Source organism: Eschrichtius robustus, chromosome 20 (assembly GCF_028021215.1).
Source record: "Eschrichtius robustus isolate mEscRob2 chromosome 20, mEscRob2.pri, whole genome shotgun sequence".
Lineage (NCBI taxonomy): Eukaryota > Metazoa > Chordata > Mammalia > Artiodactyla > Eschrichtiidae > Eschrichtius > Eschrichtius robustus.
Genome location: NC_090843.1, coordinates 62,126,985 through 62,154,984, shown reverse-complemented (window position 1 = coordinate 62,154,984; position 28,000 = coordinate 62,126,985). Strand labels below are relative to the sequence as shown.

General features: G+C 51.4%; 1 protein-coding gene across 2 annotated transcripts; it reads left to right on the top strand.

Moving 5' to 3' along the window:
- Positions 1-4: 4 nt before the first annotated feature.
- ELAC2 (elaC ribonuclease Z 2) lies at positions 5-28,000 on the top strand. Of its 2 annotated transcripts, XM_068530888.1 has the most exons (24): positions 5-317; positions 885-935; positions 1,064-1,134; positions 1,875-1,939; positions 3,164-3,221; positions 4,028-4,096; positions 5,417-5,524; positions 6,777-6,835; positions 18,733-18,791; positions 18,880-18,952; positions 19,529-19,641; positions 19,844-19,939; positions 20,752-20,890; positions 20,971-21,056; positions 22,230-22,348; positions 23,331-23,427; positions 24,494-24,632; positions 24,877-24,915; positions 25,089-25,198; positions 25,445-25,544; positions 25,657-25,777; positions 25,921-25,999; positions 26,464-26,608; positions 26,957-28,000. In XM_068530888.1, the coding sequence occupies exons 1-24, from the start codon at positions 85-87 to the stop codon at positions 27,173-27,175; spliced, it is 2,448 nt and encodes an 815-aa protein (XP_068386989.1). In that variant the 5' UTR covers positions 5-84; the 3' UTR covers positions 27,176-28,000. The 2 variants fall into 2 exon arrangements, with proteins under 2 accessions (XP_068386989.1, XP_068386990.1); XM_068530889.1 differs by lacking the exon at positions 5,417-5,524.

Below are 28,000 nucleotides of genomic sequence, written 5' to 3'. Positions count from 1 at the left end.
GGGCGCCACGCGGGCGGAGGGGCGGCGCGTGGGGCACGCGGACCGAGACCGCCGGTTGCGCCCAGGAGCTGGAGGAGGGGGCGCATGTGGGCTCTCCGCTCGCTGCTGGGGCTGCGGTGCGCGGCCGGGCGCGCCATGTCGCAGGGGCCGACTCGCCGGCCACGGCCGCCCAAGGACCCGCTGCGGCACCTGCGCACGCGGGAGAAGCGCGGCCCGTCGTGGGGTCCCGGGGGCCCGAACACCGTGTACCTGCAGGTGGTGGCGGCCGGCGGCCGGGATGCAGGCGCTGCGCTCTACGTCTTCTCCGAGTTCAACCGGTCAGTGCGCCGCGCCGGGGTCTGGCCGGCCCAGCGGGTCCCCTGGCCAAGCCTTGCCCCGCCCCGCCCCGCGGCCGCAGTGCTGAGCGCCCAGAGCATCGGGGCCCTTTCCTGGGCTTGGTACCCCTCCCCTCCCCCCCTTCCCAGTGTGGATGCGAGAGCCTAGATCCCTTACATCCCCGTCCGTGTGGCTCCGGGAGGCCCCGCTGACCTTTAGACAGACTTGGGTATAAGCGTTCCCTTCCCAAGCCTCGGCCCCGAGCCGCCTCCCGTGCATCCCAGGACCAGGGCCTCCTAGTCCGTGTTGGGGGTGGGCAGGTCTGCGGAGGAGGTGATGGGGAAAGGACGCATCTCGCCCCAGTTCGAGCCTACTCAGGCCCCAGATCCCTCCCTGCCTCTGCTGAGGAGGGTTCAAACCCCAGCGTCCCAACAGCAGAAATGCGGTTGGTAGCACAGCACGTGTTTTTAGTTGTTTTCCCCTGTGGTGTACAACAAAGCATATAAATGGTGGCAGAGGTTTTACAGAACCGAATCTAATGACTCTCTGGTGTAATGTTCGTCCTGTAGGTATCTCTTCAACTGTGGGGAAGGCATCCAGCGACTCATGCAGGAGCACAAGTGAGCCAGCCATTTTCCTGCGGGGTGGGGAATGACTCTGCGGCTTTGAGGCAGGAGGGTTGTTACAGCAGGAGAATGGGTCCCTGGTCCTTCTGTTTTGTCCTGCTCCAACGCTTTCTTTTTCTTAGGCTGAAGGTGTCTCGTTTGGACAACATATTCCTGACCCGAATGCACTGGTCTAATGTTGGAGGGCTGTGTGGTGAGTATATTCTTTCCCAGGTCAGGGGCTGGGGGTAGGTGTCTGGGATTTTAACCTGCCTGGCCCTTTTTTTTGCCTGACTTCGGAGTCCAGGGTCTCTGGAATTCTTTTTATGCCAGCCCCATCAGCTGCAGCAGGGAGAATCAAAAGCTGACTCAGAAGAGTAGATTTTAACGTAGATGCTGCCTTCAGGTGTTCACCATCCACCTCATTTATTGAGTTGCTGGACCGGAGGTATGGGACAAACTGGAGAGTGTGGTGATGGTGATTACAGTCAATATATCAGTATTCACCATTGAGACGGTCCGCTCGCTGCACACAGATGCCCAGGGTCCAGATTACCCCCTTGTTTACGCCCGTCAATTAGAAGGATCGAGATTGTTCTGCCGCCAGATTCTGTAAGGTTCGTGGAGCGGGTAGGAGGGAGTGGAGGCTGAACGAGTCTCATTCCCAGAGCTGAGACTCAGGTGAGGCCAGGAAGCACCCAGGGTGCAGCATCTATGGCCTGCCTCTGACTTGGCACGATTTTGCACCCGAGGTGCCTCGCCCTGGTATCAAGTCCTGCCCGTTCCAGAGGCATCTGAGTGATGGTCGGCGTCCCTCGCAGCTCTAGCCAGCATCACTTCTGCTCTGCACGTGCGCAGCAAGCAGAAACCTAGCAAACTGAGGAAGGAGTGCGCCTCCTGGCCGCGACCGCGGGTCAGGGTGATGAGAGATGTGATCTGATTCGTCCCTTTTAGGAATGATTCTTACCTTAAAGGAAACCGGGGTTCCAAAGTGTGTGCTGTCTGGACCTCCACAACTGGTGAGTCTCTCCTGCCTCAGCTGTCAAAGCTAAGCCCTCCATTTCAGTGTGAGTAACAAGGGTTTCCAATTTTACAAATCAGCCTTCTGTCCTCCAGAGTTAATTGACAGTGGCATAAACACTTTGCCTTTCGAGTTAAAGACACCTGAGTCCATAAACCTTATTAACTCTATGACCTTGATTGAGTTACCTTCCCTGCTGCAGCCTCAGTGTCTTCACCTGTGAAATGTTTTGCAGTTGTTAAGAATTAAACGAGGTAACACGCAAAACACTCACTCTTTATCAGGTGTTTCACAGCATGTGGACACAACCGATGTCAGCTTTTATCCTTATTTATTAAATTTCGGACATCTTCGTCCTCCCTTCCCAGCCAGCTTAGGACACTGTCTAGAGGTTGTGTACGCATTGTTAGCATAAGGGTTCACTTCCCAGGTGCTAGGGTAAAAGGCCAGCCCTGTAAAGTCTGTCCCCAGAGTAATGCTGCATGGCCATCCCTCTGTCTTCTTCTCGTTGGTCTGTCCCTACACCTTCTACTGCCATTGCTTCCCATGTCCAATCCTGCCCCACTGTGACCGTCCAGCACCGCGGCCAGAGGGACCCCTCCCAAGCGGAACTGCAGGCGGGTCACTTCATCCTAAAACCCTTCAAGGGTCTTTGTTGTAACACAGTCCAAATGCCTTCACGTGGCCCACAGGTCCTGTCGGCCCAGGCCCTCGCCTGCCCCGGCATCTGTGCCCTGGTCACCAGGCGGGGCTGTGGGCCGGCTTTTAGCTCTTCCCGGAAGCCCCTTCCTGTCTCGGGCCTCCGTCCACGCACCAGTTCCCCTCTTGCCCCGCCTGTGTCCTTCCTTCAGGGCTCATCTCAAAGGGTGTTTGCTCAGGAGCCACCCCTGACTCTCCAGATGGGTCGGATCCCAGCTCCCCGCGTTTTTCACATCTGCAGGTCCCTCAGCACCACGGCTGCTGGTTGTCATTTGTATTGTTTTTGTCTCCTCCCCTGGATTCTAAGTTCCGTGAGGGCAGGTACCCCATCTTTTCACTGCTGACCCCTTGGCATCTAACATATGGTGGACACTCAGTAAATATTTGTATGAAGGAAGTTCAAAATGCTCTCTGAACTGGGTTTTATGTCGGTACCTTTGATGCCTCTCGTGTACTTGAACGTGTTGCTGTGTCCTCCATCTGTGCAGCCATAACTGCTCACCTCCTTATTTTTCTTTCTTAGGAAAAGTACCTGGAAGCTATCAAAATATTTTCTGGTCCACTGAAAGGAATAGACCTGGGTATGTCCTTGATGATGACTCATTGCCATTTCTGTCTCACGTGTCCCCGTCTCTCAAATCAGAATCCATAAAAGCTGACGAAATTAAACCTTAAAATCAAGCGCTTCATCCACGCGAGATGAATTTTTAAAATATCGCTTGCTGCACTTTCTATGCCCTCACCTCCCGCTCCTCCCCAAACATGGGCAGGGGAGGCAGGAGTGAGTTAAAAGCTGCTGCATGCTGCATGCGTGCTGGGTGGGGGGGTCTCTCTTGGGGCCCCGAGGCTCCGCCCTGGCCCTACAGGTGGTTCTCATCATCGAATGGCCTTGGATCCCTTGTAGGGGGAAGGGCTGTGAGCGGCTCTGGCTGGGCTGGGAGGCGCGTGGCCGCTTGATGGGAAGAGGCCTGGCCGATGTGCCGGCAGAGCCCGGTGCATCTCTGGCTTGTTCTTCTGTAGAAACACTAGTATTTTATTTCAGAACGTGTCCCGGGTCTCCGAGTTGAGAGGATCGGCTCTGGCCTCGCAGTGCTGAGCGTTTGCCTGTGTCTCTCACGTTTAAGTCTCGGCTTCGTGTTTATTTTAGCGGGTTATCGCCTATGATCGTCGTGTGTCTTCTCCTGTGGCTGACCTAAATACTAGTGGCTGATGAAAATATGTTTTCGCCGTTTCCCTGAACACTTCCGTTTCCTCAGAAATTCTGGCTTTAGTGCAGACTCGCGCCAGAATTCCAGAGCAGGCTGGTTGCTCGTGGGCAGCGACGTGGACTTGACGTTCACGCCTCGTTTGCTGCTGCAGTCACTGTCCTGTGGCCTTTTCCCCGCAGCCGTGCGACCCCACTCCGCGCCGGAATACCAGGACGAGACCATGACGGTCTTGCAGATCCCCATCCACAGTGAGTGTGAAGCCGCGATTCCCAGGAGTGGGAGGACGGGGGTCCGGGGTCAGGAAGGCAGGTGGCAACAGAAACTGCCTGATCGCGGGCCTGTGTACCCGGTTTTGTGTTCTGAGCACAATTAGGAAGTTTAGCCAAGGAGTTCCTGGCCTTAAGGAGCTTATGACCTTGAGGACAGACGCGTTTACCTCGCATGTAACGATCGTGATTGCACTTTGGGGTGTCAGGTAATCAGGCTCTGCCCTCAGATCTGCCCGTTTATTGCCAGGGGTCATTGCCACAGGTGTGGGTGCCCTCCTGGGACGCAAGGACTTGGAGAGGTGGGCACAGACGAGCCTTGTTCATAAACAGCAGCGGCAGCCCGGCGGGAGTGTGGTTGGGGGTCAGAAGGGCTCGAGGACCTCCTCAGGTCCCGGGGCCCGAGGTGCGGTCCTGACGTGGAGACAGGCAGTCTGCACGCGAGTCACTGCCGTGTCCGCGCCGCCCTGGGGTCCGCTTAACGCTCTGTGTCGGGTCTCCCGACTGTGAGCGACATGCAGGGCCGGCTCCTCGCCCGTTACCTGGTCTGAGCTTGCCGCGTGCAGATGGGGCGCAGACGAGCCCCCACCCCTGGCCGGAGGAGCCCGGGACCCGCCGGGAGACGGGCCTGCGCCGGCCCGGCCTGGCTCACTCTCCTCGCGTGTCCTCCCCCGGCCGCGCCCCCAGCCTGGTGTGTCCCTGCCCGCTTCCCCGCTCCAGCACGTGGCCCCGCACCCTCCACACGTGCGAGGGATCAGTGCTGAGCCCGCCCGGCGAGCCCTGAAGACCGGGCAGCTCAGAGGGCCGGGCGGGGCGGGGGTCGCTGAGACCAGCAGCCGTGTGCCCGCCTCTTAGGGCAGGGATTTCTTCCGTTCGCCACACCGTGGCCTGCGGGATCTTAGTTCCCTGACCAGGAATCGAACCCGGGGCCCCTGCAGTGAAAGCATGGAGCCCTAACCGCTGGACAGCTAGGGAAGTGTTTTTTTGACCTTGAGACTGAACTGACTGCCCGGTTATGCCGCTCCTCGTGGCGATGGGGAACCTTGGGCCAAGGCCTGTACGGAGCGTGATGGCGGCGGATAAGCCAGCTGAGTGCGCGGTGCTTTCTGCTTGGCACGCACCCTTGAGTCCCTGCTGCAGTCAGGCCGGGACCCGGGCAGAAACCTCAAGATGAGGAGGATGGGTGTGCGGGCCAGAGCCAGGCGGGGAGGTGGCCAGTAGAGGACAGGCCGGCAGAGTGGGCCACCTGGCTGTGAGCCTGCCCTCGGCGTGTGTCACTTGCTTGTTTCCCTTCCCGACCAGGGGAACAGGTGAATGGGGAGCACCAGCCAGCGCGGAGTCCAGAGAGGCTGAGTCCAGAGCCGTCTCCAGACGCGGGACCAGCGGAGGGGGAGCAGCACCTGGCGGCCGGTAATGGTGCTTGGACGGCGGCGCGCTGGGGGGGCTGCTGGGGCTGCTGGGGGCTGGTGGGGGCGGGAGTCTGTCTGAATCCGCTGGCTCCTGCTGCGCTGCATTCGAATCTGTCATGAGGAAGTTCTGGGTGCAAAACAGACGCTTCTTATCGCGTTAGGATTCAGCTGTGGGGCAGGTGAGAAGGTTGTCTTTAAAAGCGGCCACACGAAGCTGTAGGGGCCAGTCCGCAGCCCTGGGGAGCCCCAAGCTTCGGGTTCAGTTTAACCAGAGGAAGAGCAGGACCTGGCAAATGATTGATTGGGAGGCTTTGTGTTTCTTTTTTTTTTTGGTATAAAGTTACATTGTTTATTTCATCATACAGTATAGATCATTAAGTCTTTACAATTCGTTACAGTCTTTGGATTTTTGTTTGAATTCCCATTTCACTTGTAGCAAGTCAGTATCATCCCCAAATCAAAATCACTTCCTTATATGTGCACCCATCATATCTGCAGAACCCCACGCACAAAGAAGGTGTTTCAGCACAGCGTCAGCACTGCAGAGAAGGCACGATGAACTTTTTGTCTCTCGTTAAGGCAGCAGTAACGCAAGTTAATTTTTCCTGAGTGCAGAACCTAACAGCTAAGCAGACAGAACAGTCATATCAACGAGTGGATTTGCACCTTTTCTTCCAGAATGACAGCCTACTGGGAAACTGGATTAAAATTCCAGGATGAGACTTATCACACGAATTGGGCTGCTTGAGGGTGCTGTTGTCCAGGGATGGGCAGGGCTGATAAGTTCCTGTCTCTGCCCCGAGGCCGTGTCCGTCTGAGGACCGACAAGGGGCTGGCCCTCCCTGCTGTCCTTTTTGGGTGGCTCGGGTGAGGGCTGACACCCACGTCGCTTCTGCAGGCCTTGTAGCTTTTGTGTTATTTCCCATATTCTTACACTTGTTTGTAAAGCACGTTACAACTTATTTTTCCCTCTCATCTCCACTTCTAGGTAAAATGCGTCATTTTTTAAAAATATTTCACTTGCCATTTTCTGGTTGGCATTTTGCATTTTTGTTTACTCAGATCTCAACACGAGTAGGAAAAAGAAAAGATCTGCTTGAGAAAAAATACCAGTGTTTCTTTGACCTTTGTATCCGAACAGTTCCATCCATTTAAGTTTGTGTGAAGTCAGATTAGGTATCAGATGATCACCGATCTGTGGCACCTGGAGACATTGCCATTTACCTCGTGTGGTCGGATTTGTTTCTCCTCAGGTGCTGGCCAGAAAACGCATGGCAGGGACCCCTCCTTGGTCGTAGCTTTTGTCTGTAAGGTAAGCACCTTGCTGGACACTCTACATGAACGTGTGTCTGGTGACCTAAGGGTTTCCGGTAATTTGAAGGTAGCAGCTCCTACTGTCACCTGTGTTCAGAGGAAACAGTTGTCCTGGTTCCCAGTAAACCACCTATGCTTGTATGTACTTCCAGATTCTCTTCCAGCCAGAGTCAGTCTACAGAGACATGTTTCATATTTGGCTGTGAGCCTCCCTCTTGAACTTCAGAAATAGTTGATAAGTTTCTGAAGTTAAAGACTACTTTTTTTTTTTTTTTAGGAATTTTTTTGTTTGTTTGAAGTATAGTTGATTTACAGTGTTGTGTTAATTACCGCTGTACAGCAAAGTGACTCAGTTATACACACATATACATTCTTTTTTATATTCTTTTCCATTATGGTTTATCACAGGATATTGAAGACAGTTCCCTGTGCTACGCAGTAGGACCTTGTTGTTTATCCATCCTGTATATGATAGTTTGCATCTGCTAATCCCAAACTCCCAGTCCGTCCCTCCCCCGCCCCCCGCCAACCACAAGTCTGTTGTCTATGTCTGTGAGTCTGTTTCATGGATAAGTTCATTTGTGTCATATTTTAGATTCCACATATTAGTGATAGCATATGGTATTTGTCTTTCTCTTTCTGACTTCACTTAGTATGATCATCTCTAGTTGGCATCCAAGTTACTGCAAATGGCATTATTTCATTCTTTTTTATGGCTGAGGAGTATTCCATTGTACATATGTACCACATCTTTATTCATTCATCTGTTGATGGACATTTAGGTTGCTTCCCTGTCCTGGCTATTGTAAATAGTGCTGCAATGAACATTGTAGTACGTGTCTCTTTTTGAATTATGGTTTTCTCAGGGTATGTGCCCAGTAGTGGGATTGCTGGGTCATATGGTAGTTCTGTTTTTAGTTTTTAAAGGAACCTCCATACTGTTCTCCATAGTGGCTGTATCAATTTACATTCTCACCAACAGTGTAGGAGGATTCCCTTTTCTCCACACCCTCTCCAGCATTTATTTGTAGACTTTTGAATGATGGCCATTCTGACCGGTGTGAGGTGGTAACTCATTGTAGTTTTGATTTGCATTTCGCTAATAATTAGCAATGTTGAGCGTCTTTTCATGTGCCTATTGGCCATCTGTATGTCTTCTTTGGAGAAATATCTCTTTAGGTCTTCTGCCCATTTTTGGATTGGGTTGTTTTTTTTGGTGTTGAGTTGTATGAGCTGTTTGTATATTTTAGCCCTTGTCAGTTGCATTGTTTGCAAATATTTTCTTCCATTCTACAGGTTGTCTTTTCATTTTGTTTATGGTTTCCTTTGCTGTGCAAAAGCTTGTAAATTTGATTAAGTCCCATTTGTTTGTTTTTATTTCTATTGCCTTGGAAAACTGACCAAGAAAACACTGGTAGGGTTTATGTCAGAGAATGTTTTGACTATATTCTCTTCTAGGAGTTTTATGGTGTCATGTTTTATGTTTAAGTCTTTAAGCCATTTTGAGTTTACTTTTGTGTATGGTGAGAAGGTGTGTTCTAACTTCATTGATTTACATGTGGCTGTCCAACTTTCCCAACACCACTTGCTGAAGAGACTGTTTTTCCCATTGTATATTCTTGCCTCCTTTGTTGAAGATTAATTGGCTGTAGGTGTGTGGGTTTATTTCTGGGCTCTCTATTTGGTTCCATTGATCCATATGTCTGTTTTTGTGGCAGTACCATGCTGTTTTGCTTGCTGTAGCTTTGTAGTATTGTCTGAAGTCTGGGGGGCGGGTTATGCTTCCTGCTTTGTTCTTTTTCTTCAGGATTGCTTTGGCAATTCTGGATCTTTTGTGGTTCCATATGAATTTTAGGATTGTTCTACTTCTTTGAAAAATGTCATGGGTAATTTGATAGAGATCACATTAAATCTGTAGATTGCTTTGGGTAGTGTGGCCATTTTAACAGTATTAATTCTTCCTGTTCAAGAGCATGGGATATCTTTCCATTTCTTTGAATCATCTTCAACTTCTTTTATTAATGTTTTATAGTTCTCAGCATATGTCTTTCACCTCCTTGGCAAGGTTTATTCCTAAGTATTTTATTCTTTGGGTTGTGATTTTAAAAGGTATTATTTTTTTGCATTCCCTTTCTGATATTTCATTGTTGATGTAAAGAAATGCAATTGATTTCTGTGTGTTAATCTTGTATCCTGCTACCTTGCTGCATTGGTTTATCAGTTCTGGTAGTTTCTGTGTGTAGTCTTTAGGGTTTTCGATATATAGTATCATATCATTTACAAATAATGACAGTTTTGCCTCTTCCTTTCCAATTTGGATACCTTTAATTTCTTTTTCTTCTCTGATTACTGTGGCTAGGACTTCCAATACTATGTTGAATAGAAGAGGTGAGAGTGGAACATCCTTGTTCCAGATTTTAGCAGGAAGGCTTTCAGCTTTTCACCATTGAGTATTATGTTGGCTGTGGGTTTGTCATAAATAGCTTTTATATCTTGAGACATGGTCCCTCTGTATGCACTTTGATAAGAGTTTTTATCATGAATGGATGTTGAATTTTGTCAAATGCTTTTTCTGCATCTATTGAGATGATCGTGTGGTTTTTGTCTTTTCTTCTGTTGACATGGTGTATCACATTGATTTGAGTATGCCGAACCATCCTTGTGAACTTGGGATGAATCCCACTTGGTCGTGGTGTGTGATCTTTTTTGTGTATTGTTGGGTTCAGTTTGCTAATATTTTGTTGAATTTTTGCATCTATATTCATCAAAGACGTTGGCCTGTAATTTTCTTTTTTGGTATTGTCTTTGTCTGGTTTTGGTATCAGGGTGATGATGGCTTCATAGAACGTCTTTGGAAGTGTTCCCTCCTCTTCAATTTTTCGGAAGAGTTTGAGAAGGATTAAAGGACTACTTTTTCACAAAAAGCTTTGTTTCCCTTCAAATGAATCAGGCCTTTATTGAGACTCCTTCAACTCTTTCAGTTTATATCATCTTACTGTAGTTGTTACACTGCTGACGTTGGACTAATTTTTTTTTTTTATTGGAGTATAGTTGCTTTACAATATTGTGTTTCTACTGTACAGCAAAGTGAATCAGCTATACATATACATATATCCCCTATTTTTTTGGATTTCCTTCTGATATACATCACCACAGAATTGAGTAGAGTTCCCTGAGCTATACAATAGGTTCTCATTAGTTATCTATTTTATACATAGTACCAATAGTGTATACATGTCAATCTCAATCTCCCAATTTATCCCCCCTCCTTGGTAGCCATACGTTTCTTCTCTACATCTGTGTGTCTGTTTCTGCTTTGTAAATAAGATTGTCTACACCAATTTTTTCAGATTCCACATATATGCTTTAATATATGATATTTGTTTTTCTCTTTCTGACTTACTTCACTCTGTTTGACAGTTTTCTAGATCCATACATATCTCTACAGATGACCCAATTTTGTTCCTTTTTATGGCTGAATAATAGTCCATTGTATATATACCACATCTTCTTTATCCATTCATCTGTTGATGGACACTTAGGTTGCTTCCATGTCCTGGCTATTGTAAACAGAGCTGCAATGCACATTGGGGTGCATGTGTCTTTTTGAATTATGGTTTTCTCAGGGTATATGCCGAGTAGTCAGATTGCTGGGTCATATGGTAGTTCTATTTTTAGTTTTTTAAGGAACCTCCATACTGTTCTCCATAGTGGCTGTATCAATTTACATTCCCACCAACAGTGCAGGAGGGTTCCCTTTTCTCCACACCCTCTCCAGCCTTCATCGTTTGTCAACTGTTTGACAGTGGCCATTCTGACCAGTGTAAGGTGATAACCTTGTTGTTTTGGTTTGCATTTCTCTAATGTTTCGCGATGTTGGACATCTTTTCATGTGGGTTTTTGTAAACAGGGTAAGTAAAATGCACCTCTTGAAATTGGCTTCTCAAGTGTCTGCCCTCTTCTGAATTCTTCAGCGATGCCCTACCTAGGGCATTTCTGGAGGGCAGATGTCTTTCCTTGACAGCCCCACAGGCCTTGTGAGTATTCAATGCCCATCAGCACAGGTTTCAGAGTTGTTACAGGAAAGCGCCACAAGGCGGCAGCACTTCTCCATGCCCCACTGTTGTTGTTTCTTTTTCTTTTCTTTTAATTTTTATTTTATATTGGAGTAGAGTTGTTTTCCAAGATTGTGTTTGTTCTAGGCATACAGGAACTTGATTCAGTTATACATTGACGTATGTGTATTCTTTCTCGGTTTCTTTTCCCAATATAAGTTCTTACAATGTGTTCAGTAGCGTTCCCTGTGCTATTCAGTAGGTCCTTTTTGAATATCGACTGAATATAACCAACCTCCTAAATTATCCCTCCCCCATCTTTCCTTTTCGATAACCATAAGTTTGTTTTCTTAGTCTGTGAGTCTGTTTTTCTTTTGTAAATTAGTTGGATTGTATGAATATATAGATTCCACCTGTAATTGATATTTTATGATATTTGTCTTTCTCTCTCTGACTTACTTCACTGAGTATGATAATCTCTCAGTCCATCCGTGTTGCTGGAAATGGCATTAGTTCGTTCTTTTTTATGACCGAGTAGTATTCCAGTGCATATACGTACCACATATGCTTCATTTATCTGTCATTGGACGATTTGGGTGATTCTATGTCTTGGCTATTGTAAATAGTGCTGCCCTGAAAATAGGGGTGCTCGTGTCCTTTCGAATTAGGATTTTCTCCGGATCTAAGCCCAGGACTGGGATTGCTGGATCATATGCTAACTGTACGTTTAGTTTTTTAAGGAACCTCCATACTGTTCTCCATAGCGGCTGTACCAGTTTACATCCCCACCAACAGTGTAGGAGGGTTCTCTTTTCCCCATGCCCTCTCCAGCATTTATTCTTTGTAGACTTTTTTTGATGATGATACCATTCTGACTGGTGTGAGGTGATACCTCATTGTAATTTTGATTTGCATTTCTTTATTACTGACTGATGTTGAGTATCTTTCCATGTGCTTTTTTTTTTTTTTTTTAATACAGTGTGTGCATAATTTACCTCTTGAAATTGGCCTGTTGAAAGTCAGCCCTGTTTTGAATTCTTTTCCGATGATTTACCCCGGGGCATTTCTTGAGGGCAGGTGTCATTCACAGCCCCAAAAGCCTTGGGAAGATCAACTGCCCCTCAGCACTGGTTTTAAAGTTGTTGTTACGGGAAATGGCCACAAGGCGGCAGCATTTCTCCGTGACCGGCTCTGGTTCCCCGGCAACCAGAGCCTGAGGCAAAGTGCTGTTCCCGGGTTGCCAGTTAGAGGGGAATGGGCCAGAAGAAATGCCCCAGGCTTGTGTCTCGTGACTTCTTCCCCTCACCCCTTACGGCCCTTCCCGTCTTCAGCCAGTCCCCACTCCGGCGTCACCACTCTGCCGAGGGTGCTGTCTTCTGTAGGTAGGTGGGGCGACCCTAAGGAGGCGTGGAGCCCAGGGGACTCTCGGAGCTCTTCCAGCCCACGGGCTCCACCATCCTTTGGGCGCACCTGCTTGGTTTCGCTGTAGGAGGGCCCGCCTGGGTCTGGAGAGGGTGGGCACGTGCCCAGGGCACCAGGCAGGCCAGGTCCCAGGCGGGGCTCATTTGCTGGCATGTCCTCCCTGGCTCCCTTAGCCCTTGACAGTCCAGCCTTGGGCCCCAAGCCTGCTCGGGCTCCAGGGATGTGACACCAGCTCAGGGCACCAAGGCCTGAGGGGAACAGATTTGGCTTTTTTTTTTTTTTTTCTTTTTTTCTATTTTAAACTTTATTTTTTATTGGAGCGTAGGTGATTTACAGCGTTGCAGGTTTTGTTACCGCTGCTGTTTTTTCCTCCGTGTACAGGAACTTGATTTCCTTATACGTAGACCTATGTGTGTGCTTTTTCGGGTTCTCTTCCCATGTCGGTTATTCCAGAGTGTTGAGTAGGGTTCCTTGTGCTGTAGCCTGGGTCCTTGTTGATTATTTTATAAATAGTAGTGTGTATATGTTAACCTCAACCTGCTTATGTCTCCCTGCCCACCACCTTTCCCTTTCAGTAACCACAGGTTTCTCTTCTAAGTCCATGAGGCTGTGTCTGTTTTGTAAAGTTCATGTGTATCCACTTTTAGATTCCACCCGTGAGTGGTGTCTTATTATACTTGTCTTTCCCTGTCTCACTACCTTCACTTAGTACGATCACCTCTACCTCCTTCCCTGTGGCTGGAAATGGCATTTTATTTTTTTCTTTTTTAATGGCTGAATAATATTCCATTGTGTCTATGGACCCCATGTTCGTTTGTTTGTTTGTTTTAAATTACAGCAGAAATATTTCTGAGGATTTGGGGATTGCTTTTTTTTAAATTAATTTTTATTGGAGTATGTTTGCTTCCCAATGTGTGTTAGCCTCCAGTACACAACAAAGTGAATCAGCCATACACGTACAGATAACCCCTCCTTTTTGGACTTCCCTCCCATTTAGGTTACCACAGTGCATTAGGTAGAGTTCCCTGTGCTATATGGTATGTTCCCATCAGGTGTCTATTTTATAAATAGTATCAATAATGTGTATATGTCAATCCCAGTCTCCCAGTTCCTCCCACCCCACCTGCTTCCCCCGTGGTATCCATACATTTGTTCTCTACGTCTGTGTCTCTATTTCTGCTTTGCAAATAAGATAACCTATACCTTTTTTCTAGATTCCACATATATGCGTTATTATACGACATTTGCTTTTCTCTTTCTGCCTTATTTCACTGTGTATGACACTCTGTAGGTCCATCCACGTCCCTACAAATTACTCAATTTCGTTCCTTTTTATGGATGAGTAATATTCCATTGTATATATGTACCGCATCTTCTTTATCCATTCCTCTGTTGATGGACATTTAGGTTGCTTCCATGTCTTGGCTATTGTAAATAGAGCTGCTATGAGCATTGGGGTGCATGTATTTTTTTGAATTATGGTTTTCTCTGGGTATATGCCCAGTAATGGGTAGTTCTATCTTTAGTTTTTTAAGGAAACTCTATGCTGTTTTCCATAGTGGCTGAATCAGTTTGCATTCCCACCAATAGTGTATTGAAGGTTCCCTTTTCTCCACGCCCTCTCCAGCATTTATTGTTTGTAGGTTTTTTGATTATGGCCATTCTGACCAGTGTGAGGTGATACCTCATTGTAGTTTTGATTTGCGTTATTCTGATAATTAGTGATGTTGAGCATCTTTTGATGTGCTCGTTGGCCATCTATGTCTTCTTTGGAGAAATGTCTATTTAGGTCTTCCCATTTTTTGATTGGGTTGTTTGTTTTTTTGATATTGAGCTGTTTGAGCTGCTTGTATATTTTGGAGATTAATCCTTTGTCAGTTACTTTGTTTGCAAATATTTTGTCCCATTCTGAGGGTTGTCCCTTCGTCTTGTTTATGGTTTCCTTTGCTGTGCAAAAGCTTTTAAGTTTAATTAGGTTCCATTTGTTTATTTTTGTTTTAATTTTCATTACTGTAGGAGATGGGTCAAAAAAGATGTTGTTGTGATTTATGTCAAAGAGCATTATGTCTGCATTTTCCTCTAAGAGTTTTATAGTGTCTGGCCTTACATTTAGGTCTTTAATCCATTTTGAGTTTATTTTTGTGTATGATGTTAGGGAGTGTTCCAGTTTCATTCTTTTATATGTAGCTGTCCAGTTTTCCCAGCACCACTTATTGAAGAGGCTGTCTTTTCTCCATTGTATGTATTTTTTTTTTAATTTTAAGAAATTAATTTATTTTTGGCTGCGTTGGGTCTTCATTCCTGCGCACGGGCTTTCTCTAGTTGTGACGAGTGGCGGCTACTCTTTGTTGCGGTGCGTGGGCTTCTCATTGCGGTGGCTTCTCTTGTTGCAGAGCACGGGCTCTAGGCACACAGGCTTCAGTAGTCGTGGCTCGCAGGCTCTAAAGCGCAGCTCAGTAGTTGTGGCGCACGGGCTTAGTTGCTCCGCGGCATGTGGGTTCTTCCCGGATCAGGGCTCAAACCTGTGTCCCCTGCATTGCCAGGCGGATTCTTAACCACTGCACCACCAGGGAAGTCCTCTTCATTGTATGTTTTTGCCTGATTCAGGGAAGTCCTCTCCATTGTATGTTTTTGCCTGATTTTGTCATAGATTAGGTGACCATAGCTGCGTGGGTTTATCTCTGGGCTTTCTATCCTATTCCATTGATATATATGTTTTTGTGCCAGTACCACATTTTCTTGATTACTGTAGCTTTGTAGTATAGTCTGAAGTCAGGGAGGCTGATTCCTCCAGTTCTGTTTTTCTTTCTCAAGATTGCTTTGGCTATTCAGGGTCCTCTGTGTTTCCATACAAATTGTAAAATTTTTTGTTCTAGTTCTGTGAAAAATGCCATTGGTAGTTTGATAGGGATTGCATTGAATCTGTAGATCGCTTTGGGTAGTATAGTCATTTTCACAATATTGATTCTTCCAATCCAAGCACATGGTATATCTCTATATGTGTTTGTGTCATCTTTGATTTTTGTCATCAGTATCTTAAAGTTTTCTGCATACAGGTCTTTTGCCTCCTTAGGTAGGTTTATTCCTAGGTATTTTATTCTTTTTGTTGCAGTGGTAAGTGGGATTGTTTCCTTAATTTCTCTTTCTGGTCTTTTGTTGTTAGTGTATAGGATTGCAAGAGATTTCTGTGTATTAATTTGTATCCTGCAACTTTACTAAATTCATTGATTGGCTTTAGTAGTTTGCTGGTGGCATCTTTAGGATTTTCTATGTATAGTATCATGTCACCTGCAAACAGTGACAGTTTTACTTCTTCTTTGCCAATTTGGATTCCTTTTATTTCTTTTTCTTCTCTGAATGCTGTGGCTAGGACTTTCAAAGTTATGTTGAATAATAATGACGAGAGTGGGCACCCTTGTGTTTTTCCTGATTTTAGAGGAAATCGTTTCAGTGTTTTCACCATTGAGAATAATGTTTGCTGTGGGTTTGTCACATATGGCCTTTATTATGTTGAGGTAGTTTCCCTCTATGCCCACCTTTTGGAGAGTTTTTATTATACATGGGTGTTGAATTTTGTCAAAAGCTTTTTCTGCATCTATTGAGATGATCATATGGTTTTTATTCTTCAATTTGTTAATATGGTGTATCACATTGATTGATTTGCGTATATTGAAGAATCCTTGCATCCCTGGGATAAATCCCACTTGATCGTGGTGTATGATCTTTTTTGTGTGTTGTTGGATTCAATTTGCTAATATTTTGTTGAGAATTTTTGCATCTATATTCATCAAAGATACTGGCCTGTAATTTTCTTTCTTTGTGACATCTTTGTCTGGTTTTGGTATCAGGGTGATGGTGGCCTCATAGAATGAGTTTGGGGGTGTTCCCTCCTCTTCGATTTTTTGGAAGAGTTTGAGAAGGATCAAAAGACTACTTTTTCACAAAAAGCTTCATTTCCCTTCAAATGAATCAGGCCTTTATTAAGGCTCCTTCAACTCTGTTTTAGTTTATATCATCTTACCGTAGTCATTGAGCTGCTGACATTGGACTAACTTTTTTTTCTCTCTCATTTTATTACAACAAAGTTTAACAGTCCAGAAAAGTCACATGACCTTGGTGGGTCGACACTGGACTAATATTTATTTATATATATATATATATATGTATGTATGTATGTATGTATGTATGTATGTATGGCTGTGTTGGGTCTTCGTTTCTGTGCGAGAGCTTTCTCTAGTTGCGGCAAGTGGGGGCCACTCTTCATTGCGGTGCGCGGGCCTCTATCGTGGCTTCTCTTGTTGCGGAGCACAGGCTCCAGATGCGCAGGCTCAGCAGTTGTGGCTCACGGGCCTAGTTGCTCCGCGGCATGTGGGATCTTCCCAGACCAGGGCTCGAACCCGTGTTCCTTGCATTGGAAGGCAGATTCTCAACCACTGTGCCACCAGGGAAGCACCTGGACTAATTTTAATGTTGGCTAGCATTCACAAAGGCCTAGAAGATTGGTAAACTGAAGTTGGTCAAATTATATGAAAATGTTATTACAATCACGTGTTTTTCAGATCTAATTGCCTACTTTCAATAGGACTTTGCATTAAAATTTTATTATACTAGAACCTGCAGCAAACAGTTGTCTAATCTCCGGTAAGACTACATTGCTTTTTCGTGAGCTTTGATTTTTTTTTTTTTTTAAAGCAATATATTTGATTTAAAGTCGACTTGGTAAAGTTGATTTTAAAATATATTTGTAATTTTCATCCATTTGTAAAAATTTTTAACACCAGCAAGTGAACAGTTATGAAAGGTTAGTAGTAATATTAGTTGTTAGTTGTAAGATCATTGCCAGTATAACTTCCATCAACTTACTTAGATAGTAAAAAGTAATATCTATATCTATAAAAATAGTTTATATCTATTTTACTTAGATATAAAAAGTACTTAACTTTTATAAAAGTTAAGTGCTGTTGCCCATAGGCTTGTTACTTCTGTGTGTCTGTATTTTTAGGCAGCAGAATAATTTTCAGAGCAGTTTACGTGGTAATCTTTTGAGTGGCCCTGCATCAATCCTTCCTGAACAGATTACGTCGACCATGGTGTGTTCTGTGTGATCAGGGAGCTGTTTGGGGGCAGCTGTCCTGGGAGCCGAGGCGCCAACACCAAGTCGCCGCAGGCTGTGTCCTGGCCTCTGGCTCCTCCCATCTGTTGCTGCTCCTCCCACTGTGTCATGCTGCAGCCCCTTTTCCCTTTCCTGAAAATTTGCTGCTTCTCGGCTAAGGGTTCAGAAGGCGGTAAAGCAAAGCTAGTTCAAATTCTGGGAGGTGGGAGAAATAGGCTCTGGGTGTGAGGGTCTGAGAAGCTCTTGTCTGATAGGAGCCTGGGCTTCAGGCAGCCGTCTGCTGCCCTGGGGCCTGTGAGCTGGCGTTCGGTTTTCAGACGGGAACAACTTCCTCCACGGGTTGAATTGAGCTTGTAGTGGAGGCACAGGTTTTACCGGCCTTAGGCCTGACATTCCTGTTAAACATTAGAAACATTTTGCTTCCATCCAGTTTCATCTGGGTCTGTGGTCACCACAGTGCCTGTTAATGTCGTTATCTGAAGGTGTCATCTAAGTTCTGTCATGTTTGTATTATGTGCTCACATTAAGCTGTCATCATTCCTCTAGGATAACGTTTTCCAAGATAGAAAATCCTAGAATCCTAATAAGGCTTTCGGCTCCAAACTGGAGACTTGGCCCTAAGAGTAGTTTCCTAAATTCAGGAAGTTAAAAGGAAATGCAAATAGCTTCTAAAGATCTAAGGAAGAAAATGAAATTCAAATATAAGTCAACCCTGAAAGACTTATTAACATTTTATGCCATTTCTGACTTTTTCCTGTTATTAGGTAGGAAATATGTGGATTTCTAAAACGTTGGGACATGAGTTTTTAAGTACAGAATGATTATGAGGTTTTGTGTTAGGATTATTGATTTCCCTTTTAACATAATAAGAGAATACTGGGAACTTTTTATTGTAACTTCGTATAAAAGCAACAGCACAGTTTTGCCAAATACATGAAAAGTAGAGGAGAAAAACCATCCACACGCTCTACCCTGTCCTTGTCACTGGAATGCCATGTCACTTGGTGGTTACGCGATCATTTCTGCTAGAACGTGTTCCGGTGACACTCCTTTGGCTGTTACTTGACCCGCGCAGGATAATAAAAGCAACAGTGTTTTCTCCTCCAGGTACTTGGAGGACACGTCTTATTTGATATGGAAATGGATTGCATTTTATTAGATGTGTAAGGAGTTAATGGGAAATAAAACACCTTGGTTTTAAATCATTCAGCTTTTAGTGCTAAACTCAACTGATTTCAAAACGAATGACGAAAACCAAGCTTCTTCATCAGTCACGGGAATTACATGGAGATCTCTTCCTTACAGCTCCACATGAAGAAGGGAAACTTCTTAGTACTCAAAGCGAAGGAGCTGGGCCTCCCAGTGTGAGTGGCGGGGACAGCTGGGGGGCCTCGCCGGGCGCGCTGAGCTCCCAGAGCCCCGCCCTCACCGAGGCCTCGCCTCTCGTTTCAGCGGAACAGCTGCCATTGCGCCCATTATTGCTGCTGTCAAGGACGGGAAAAGCATCACATTCGAAGGAAGAGAGGTGAGGTGCCCTGTTGCTGCAGTCTCAGCAGTGACAGGCAGGGACTGGGACGCTGGACCGAGTCACTGCCTGGGTCAGGCCCTGCAGACACCACTTTTGAGGGGACTGAACAGCTTGGATTTCAGCACTTAGCTGAGCAATAAAATAGGGTCTCTTGTCTAGGCTTGTCCTGCACATCAGAGCTGGCCATGTCGGGCCGTTTCTGGAGGTTGTCTCTTTAGGATTTGGGGGTCTCCTTATAGGATGGATGCTTTCCCTTGTACTTGAGCTCAGGGTGGACCCCATAAGGGTGGAATTCGGATGCGTGGCCCAAGGGAATGACGTTGTCACAAGATGTAAGGACGTCAGGACCACACGACCTGAGAGAACCATGCATGCCACACCGGGCCGTCTGGCCACTTCAGGTGTGAAATGCCCTCTGCCAGCCGGCGGCCGCCTGTCTGCGTGTCAGCGGAGAGGGCAAGAAGGGTGCAGGTGGTGATCTTATGTCGGCGCTTCTCTGGAGGGTGATGCGGTGTTAGCGGGTCACTCGAGGGCCTGCCCTGGGAGCACGTCCTGACCTCAGTGACTTCACAGATTCTGCCTGAAGAGATCTGCACTGCCCCAGACCCCAGGATCGCTTTTGTTGTGGTAGAATGTCCAGACGAAGGATTCATTCAGCCCCTCTGTGAGAATGCCACCTTCGGGAGGTAAGGAGGGGTCTCCGGGCGGAGAGGTGAGAGCCGACACGGCTCGGGAAGGCCGGCCTGGCACTGACCAATGGCTGCCCCTGCCGAGGCCTGGGCCACCACGGCTCCGCACAGCGCCCTCCCTGGCTGCCTGGCCCCGGATCCGCGTGTCCTGAATTTGTACCACTTGACCCAGCAGAGCCCCCTGCTTCCTTCCTCCCAGTTTCCAAGGAAGAGCCGAAGCCCCCGTGGCCCTGGTGGTCCACATGACCCCGGAGCATGTGCTCCTGGACAGCAGATACCAGCAGTGGATGGAGAGGTAGGAGCCCCGGCGCACGCCAGCCGCGGTTCTGCCGCCGCCCCTGCCCCCCGCCTGAGCTCTCCCTGGGGTTCCTGTCCTCCCTGGATTCTGGGGGCGTCCCCGCTGTGGAGACCGTCCCCGCTTGCGTGGGGCTGGTTTCCTCAGCTCTGAACAAATCCTGCCTCTGGACCATCCTGTGCGTGTTTCCTAAAGAAGAGTCTTGCAAGGATAAAGCCGCAGCTTCAGTTTACTAAGCGTCCGCGACACGTCAGGCAGCGCGTTAAACACGCTTCATTTCCCTCTCCTGATCTTGCCGACAACCCACGTTCAGCGACCGGGAGGACGGGTCCCACTCTCCTGGTTTCGTTGGCCAAGGCCGGCGCCGGGTGGAAGGACTTGCTGGGGTTGGACCCGGGCGCGTGGTGATGCGTGGTGATACCGCCCTCCCCCGCCGGCCCCGGGAGTCCCTCCTCGGCGCCCTGGTCCTCTGCCCCCCGGGGTCTGAGTGCTGATGCCCATCACTCACTTCATCACATCACTTCCTCTTTCTCCCCCCTGTGCTCCCTGTGTTTCCAAGTCCCCAGCACTGTACCTGCTCCTGGTTTTCCTGGTGTCCTTCCCACACGCCCAGGGCCTCTGACTTTGCAGAGACGCCGGGCTCTGAGGAGGAGGAGCAGGGCTGTGTCTGGCCACGTAGGGTGACCTCGGTGGACAGGTCACTCACCCTCTTGAACACTCCCAGCACCCGGCCGCCCCGTCCCCGGTGCCACCCCGCGGGTGGGAGTGTTCCCAGAAGGACGCCGTGCTGACCGTGTGTCCGTCCATCTTAGGTTCGGGCCCGACACCCAGCACCTGGTCCTGAACGAGCACTGTGAGTCGGTCCACAACCTCCGCAGCCACAAGATCCAGACGCAGCTCAGCCTCATCCACCCCGGCATCTTCCCCCTGCTCGCCAGCCTCCGCCCTCAGGTAGCGGCCCAGCTTGGCCGGCCCGTTGCCCAGCCCCCAGCCAGCTGCCCCCCCGCGGACCGTGGCTCCGTCTCTTACAGGAAGGAGGGCTTGCCCCCTGCGTGCCCCTGGTCCGCGGCCAGTGTCTCCTCAAGTACCAGCTCCGGCCCCGGCGCGAGTGGCAGAGGTCGGTGTGGTCTCAGTCGGCGGGGGCGGGGCGCGTCGGGCTCGTTCTGGGAGGGGCCGGGGGGTCAATGGCGCAGGCTCCACAGCCGCATGGTCTCTGTGTCGGACCCAGGAAGAGCCACAGACGATAGGTGGCAGACGGTGGCTGCGTCCCATTTTAAGCTGATCGCGGGGAGGCGGGGACTGACGGCTGTCTTTTCCCGAAAGTTGCCTCTGCTAACAGCTGTGTGTGTTCGTTGTTTTGGAACGTGGAAAATGAGTGAGCGTATGGTGAAGAAAATCAGTCAGCCGTAATCCCATCACCCTGACACAGCGATGGTTAACATTTTGTGTTTTTTTTATCTTTGAGTACGTGGGGATGTGTTAAAATACACGTCTACACCGTGGGTTTAGGGCCTGACGCGCTGCCAGTCTTTTCCTGCGTCACGATAGTCTTCGTAAGGAGACTGTCGCCGGTGTTCCAGATAAGGGTGTTGGTGCGTTGGAGGCATTTCCAGCTTTTTGCTGTTGTAGCGAAACAAGTGCCTTATATAAAAGTCCTTGAGGAGAACCGTGTTCCCTTAGGGTGATCGTGAGAGCGGGGTTAGCGGGTCGGGGCGGCACTGCCCGAGGTACCTGGTGAAAGGCGCTGCAGCGTTCACCTTAGCCAGTCACCCAAGAGGTGCTTACGGCCCTGCATCTTTAACTTTTAAAATCTCACCCTTGAATAACTGGAAGTGTCCTGTGCACACCGTGGTGTCTGTGTCCGGGCAGACCCCGTTCTGGACCACTGCTGGACACCAGGCACTGTTGCGGTGAATAGTTGGGGCCCTTGAAGGGCCCCCTTCTCTACCCCCGGTCCTGGGGGATGCCCAATGCTAGTGGGTGTAGCGAGCAGAGGTCAGGGGGCTGCGTAGAGTGCCCGCACCGTCCCGCCCCCCCCCCCCCAAATGTCAGGAGTGCCAGGGCTGCCCCGTCCCGCTTTGAGCTGAGAGGTTCTGAGGAGCCGGAGCTGTGAGACGCCCTGAGCTGGGAAAAGGTCTGCCGGGCAGGAGAGCGGAGCCGCCCCAGGCCCCAGTCACTTAGATTTGAAAGCATTTTCTGCAGGCGGTCCCCAGGGATTGAGCTGGATGGGCAGGGTGTTTGCCTGGGGCCACACGCTCCCCTGATGCCCCGAGATGCCTTCTTCTTGCAGGGATGCCATCGTAACTTGCGACCCTGAGGAATTCATTGCTGAGGCCCTGGAGCTGCCTAATTTCCAGGAGAGCGTGCAGGAGTACAGGAAGACTGTGCAGGACGGCCCGGCCCCGGCAGGTGAGCCAGACCAGGGCCCAGCCCCGGTGTCTCCTGGCCTCTGCCCTCCTGCAGCTGTTCGCACAGCACTGAGTGGAGGGTCCGCGTGGCCCAATCGAGCCCCGTGTACCTGTTGAAGCCATTGCTTCTCTGGCCTCTGCTTAAGACCACCAGTGCCGGCCCCCGCCCAGACCGCTTGGTTAGGTTGGAGGTTAGGTGACGGTGCCCAGGCTCTCCTGGCGAGGCCCACGCTGAGCTGAGTGCGGCGGTTCTGGGGCCTCCCGTGAGGCCCTGGACAGAGCTGGCAGCCTAGTCCTGGCTTTGCCGGGAAGGGTCCACGGAAGATTCCGGCCATGTCACTCACCTTGCTGGGCTCTCACCGCCCTGACAGGAAGAGCAGTCGGGAACTCCGTGCCCTCTTTCCAGTACTTGGTTTTCCCAGTGGTGTTTTCAGCTCACGAATGAGGCGGAGAAACAAGGCTGGACCAGAGGGCGGGTTCAGGTTTAATCCAGCTGGCACCCGTCTGGTATTTCAGGAAGATGACCTCCTGGCTGCACGTGCCGTGGGCTTGAGATGGGTTTCTGGTTTGCACGTTAAAGGTCCATTTAGATCATACTCGTGAACGTGCACCCGGGGCCTGTCAGGCCAAGCGGGGCCCATCTTCAGAATCTAGGCGGCTCTGCCTCTTCTCTGGGAGCTGGCCCTCGGAACCGCTGCAAAGTGCAGCAGGGCCTGGCCGGGGGTCCCCATCCCCGGGAGATAAATGCTGACTTGTAGCATGAAAAGGTGGCCTTTGCTATTTAACACTTAGAGCAACTCTGCTGCAGAAAGGCCTGTGGAATTCCTTTGCTCTCCTTCCCAGGCAGCGCCGGGGCCCCTCGCCCCAGGCCCATGTGTAAGGAGGTCGGACCACCAGCCCCTCCTGTGGAGCTGGACTTAACTCCAGTGCTGGCTCACTTCTGACCCGAAGAAGTGAACAGCTTGACGTGTGTCTTTCCATAGAGAAGAGAGGCCAGTATCCAGAAGTGGTCTTCCTCGGAACGGGGTCCGCGATCCCTATGAAGATCCGGAATGTCAGCTCCACTCTCATCAACATCAGGTATTAATCCTTGCATGGGAGGCGCCCGTAATCGGGAGCCCGGGGTTTTCTCAGCAGATCCTGTTCCACCCGCCAGGCTAACCTGGAGGTACAGCCTGTACGTCCCTGGAGGCCCATCTTGGCTGGGGCCTGGGGGGAGGGGTCAGGCGGTTACGGCCTCCGTAGCTCGCTGGACTGGAGGGAGGCACCCGTAGTTACGTCTTCGGCTGAAAACCGCTGACGTGTATGCCGTCGCCCTGCCGAGGGGCGGTCTCGCTGAGTTTCCACGTCCCTCCTGTGAACCCGTGACTGGCCACCTCCCGCAGCCCCATCATCGGTGCACCTGCCCCAGGCTGCTCATGGCTGGCGGTGGGGCAGACCCAGGCCAGGACTGCCGTCCGCCTCTGTGTCACAGGGCCTCTCACTGGTGCCGCTGGGGTGCGGAGCGGCTTCGGGGCTCCTGCGTTCGCTTTGCGAGCCGCCTGGGTTTGCCTGGTGGTGTAGGTCCGCAGGGAGGTGGACCCGGGCTGTCTGCGGGAAGCCAGGCTCATTTTTAAGTTTTGCTTTGTCATCCGGGTGCTGGTGGTGAATGGCTAACAGCCGAAAAATGCGTTAAACGTACTTGGCAGTCGTAAGGGGCACCCCGACAACAGAAGCGCACGGGTCTGGGACGTGTTTCTCTTGTGACGGAGGAGCTGGCGGGAAGCGGCCCCGGCCTTTCCCAGAGGGCGTTGGTGCAGCCGCTGTCCCCGGGCCGCGCCAGCTAAAGCAGAGCCTCCAGGTCTCCTGGCGGCCACAGCGGCTGTCGCCACGTTCCTTCTAAGTAGAGTCTTGTGGATTTCATGTCCTCACCCTCTCCTTCCGCAGAAACTCTCTCGGGTACCCAGCATCTGTGTAGCTCTAGGTACGCTCCGTGCACTTAACTTCACAGAGCGTCGCGACAGTATTTCGTGTCACAAGGACGGACGTGTGAGACCACCATCCCCTTGACAGCAGCTCCCGCGGGAGGAGCTGAGCGGTCCCGGGAGACGGGCACCCAGCCTCGTCCTGCCCTCCTCCCTGAGGGCAAACCTATCTCCTCCCGTAGCTCCGACGCGTCCCTGCTGCTGGACTGCGGGGAGGGCACCTTCGGGCAGCTGTGCCGCCACTACGGAGACGAAGTAGACCGGCTCCTGGGCACCCTCGCCGCCGTGTTCGTGTCCCACCTGCACGCGGACCACCACACGGTGAGCGGGCCGCCTCCCTCTCCCCGGCCGCGCACCTACGCCCGGGCCTGGGCTCTTCCGCAAGCCCGGCGCCACGTGCGTCTCCCCTCACCACACGGCTGCTCGGAGCCGCCCAGAGGCGGGCGGCTGGGTCCGCTGGGGGCAGGAGGGCGGTGGCCGCCAGAGCGCCGGGCACCCAGGGGCCCCAGCGCGGGAAGGAGGTCAGGTGTGGACCTGGCTGATCGTGTCCCCTCCTCCTTCCCAGGGCTTGTTGAACATCCTGCTGCAGAGGGAGCGGGCTCTGGTGAGTCGCGCAGGACGGGACCGCCCTGCCCTTTTGCCCTTCTTTGGAATAAGCGCACGCGCGCAGACACACGCACACATGCATGCGCGCGCACAGCCATGCCTCGGGCCACGGCACGCCGTTTTCCCTGCAACGCGCGCCGTGCGCTTGGCGCTCTGCTCTCCCCGTTGCAGGTGTCGCTGGGGAAGCCGTGCCACCCTCTGCTCGTGGTGGCCCCCACCCAGCTCCGGGCCTGGCTCCAGCAGTACCACACCCAGTGCCAGCCGCTGCTGCACCACGTCAGGTGAGTGCGCCAGGCGGGCTTAGACCGCGGGGGCAGGGTGAGGCGGTTCCCACTTCCTCTGCCCTCTTCACGTCTGTTCCCGTTTCTGGATCTTTGCCACACTTCTGCCAGACACGGTTCCAGGGCCGAGCGCCCTCGCTCCCTGCCTCAATGACGGAATTGAATTGTTTCTTTATCATAGCGATTTCGGGGTCCTCTCCAATCAGTGACTTCAGATTAAGTGTTTGTATTTTTATCTTCTCACAGTATTATTCCTGCCAAATGCCTTCAGAAAGGAGCTGAGGTCTCCAACCCCAAAGTGGAAAGGTTGATTAGTTTGCTGCTGGAAACCTGTGGCTTAGAGGAGGTATGGGGAGGGCCCGGGCGCGGGAGGGCCGGTGGGGGGACAGGAGCGTGTGACATGGGGAGGAGAGGGCGAGGCGGTAGCTGGCCCACGAGCCCATCACCCGCTCCCTCAGTTTCAGACCTGCCTGGTCCGGCACTGCAAGCACGCCTTCGGCTGCGCGCTGGTGCACACGTCCGGCTGGAAGGTGGTCTATTCGGGGGACACCATGCCCTGCGAGGCTCTGGTCCAGATGGGTGAGTACGGGCAGCCACCTCTGGTCCCCCCGACGATTCTGGTGGGTGTCCTGACTCGCAGCCTTGTCCCAGGGCCCGGGGGCAAGTGCTGTGGCCACCCCAGGCCGAGCGGTATTCTCAGAGGGCCTGTGCTTATGCTCTAGGGAAGGACGCCACCCTCCTGATCCACGAGGCCACCTTGGAAGATGGTCTGGAAGAGGAAGCCGTGGAAAAGACACACAGGTAGCGGAGCCCCCTGAGCTTGCGTCAGCCGGTCCCTCCCGCTCCTCCCCGGTGATGCTCGGCTAGTCTGCTTCTCTCCAGGGGCCCTGGGGGCTTCTGACCCCAGGCAGTTGTCTCCGGAGCCTCTGCCTTTATTTCTGCAGCGCCCTCCAGGCAAGGTTCTGGGGGAGGCGCGGCTCGGGAAAGAACTGGAAATAACGCTGAATAAGCGGGAAGCCGGGGAAGGGGGGCCGGGGGCGGATCTTGCGCTATTTAAGGGAAGAGCGTGTTGCCCCAAGTCGGCAGCCCCTGCTTTTCTCAGAGGCCCTCACTGGCGGAGGTCTGACAGCACAGAGCCTGGGCTTCCCTGGGGGCGGTGGGAAGACCGCCTCTGGGCAGGAAGTCCTGGTGCCGGAGCAGGCAGAGTCTGGGCGGGGGTCTGCGTGACCCGTTCCCTCCAGCCTTGTGTCGCCCCGTCTCTGCAGCACCACCTCCCAGGCCATCGGCGTGGGGATGCGCATGAACGCAGGGTTCGTCATGCTGAACCACTTCAGCCAGCGCTACGCCAAGATCCCGCTCTTCAGCCCTGACTTCAATGAGAAAGTCGGCATTGCCTTCGACCACATGAAGGTCCGGGACCGCCGGGGCGGGGGTGGGGGCGGGGCGGGGCGGGGCGGGGCCGAGATGCCCTCCGTCCACGCGCAGATGGCCAGGCTCGGGCCACTGCCCAGCACGACTGGCACGGGGCCTTCTGCACACAGTCCATTGAGAGCCTCTTGGAGGCCCAGTCGGTCCCCAGAGTGACATCATTTGAGCTTCTGCACAAGCCTGGGAGGCAGTGTTCTCTTGAGTGGTCAAGCTGGGCCTGTCCCACCCCTGGGCCTGACATGACGGCTGCGTCTGCTGACGGGGGTGTGGCCGGCGCCTGGGAGCCGTGACAGCCTCACCCCAGCCTCTCTGCTTCGTCTCGCTTCGTAGGTCAGCCTGGGGGACCTCCCGACGGTGCCCAAGCTGATGGCGCCGCTGAAGGCCCTGTTCGCCGGGGACCTGGAGGAGATGGAGGAGCGCAGGGAGCGGCGGGAGCTGCGGCAGGTGCGGGCGGCCCTGCTCGCCGGGGAGGATGCGGAGCCCCTGCGGAAACGGGCCCCCGCCGAGCAGCCCCCCAGCCCGCTGAGCAAGAAGGTCAGGGCCCAGTAGCAACGCGGGGCCTGCGCAGCCGCTGCGCGGTGGAGGAGGCCGACGTCGTCTCCGCGCACGCCGTGTCTTCAGTCTGTCAGGTGGAGTCGGGGCGCACCCCCCCCCCCACCCCGCTGCGGCCCAGCCGTCCCCTCTGTACCCAGAGGCAGCGGGGCCCCAGGAGCACGTGGCTGTGGACGCAAAGCCTCCAGGAAAAGCGTCTCCAAGAACGGAACACAGTGAAGGTCGCGTTTGGAACCTGAGTGCTTTGTCCCTGTGCCGCCGCTGGGGACCCAGGGTGCCCGGAAACAGCATGATCGTGGCGGGGACCTGTCCCCAGGGAGCCACCACGCCTCAGCAGCCTGGTGTTTTGGCAGAAGTTGTGCAGACCCACAGCCAGGATAGGCCAGGCCCGGCTACGCAGGGGCTCCGGGGAAACGCAAGCCTTCCCGTTCCGGCGAAAGAGGAGCCCTGTTGCTTTCTTGCCCCATGACGAGAGCCACTCACCGCCCTACAGAGTGCTGAGAAATATAAATACCGCGTCAGGTGGCTCCGGTGCCCGCCTTTTGAGGATGAACAACACTGAGGTTAGTGTTTGTTTGAAAAGTGAATTTTCAAAGAAAGATGCCTCTAGTATTTGCATATTCTTCCCTCCCAGGAGAGTAGAGAAGGAGCTTTAAAGTTTCAGGTGCTGGGAGACGCAGACCAAGGACTGAACTTGCCTTGCCGTGACCTCGGGGTCCCTCCCGAGGCAGCGCCTGGCATCAACTCCCGTGGCCCCTTGAGCTTGTTATTAAAACAAGATAGGCCACACTCAGGGATAATAAATCTATTTTAATAACATTA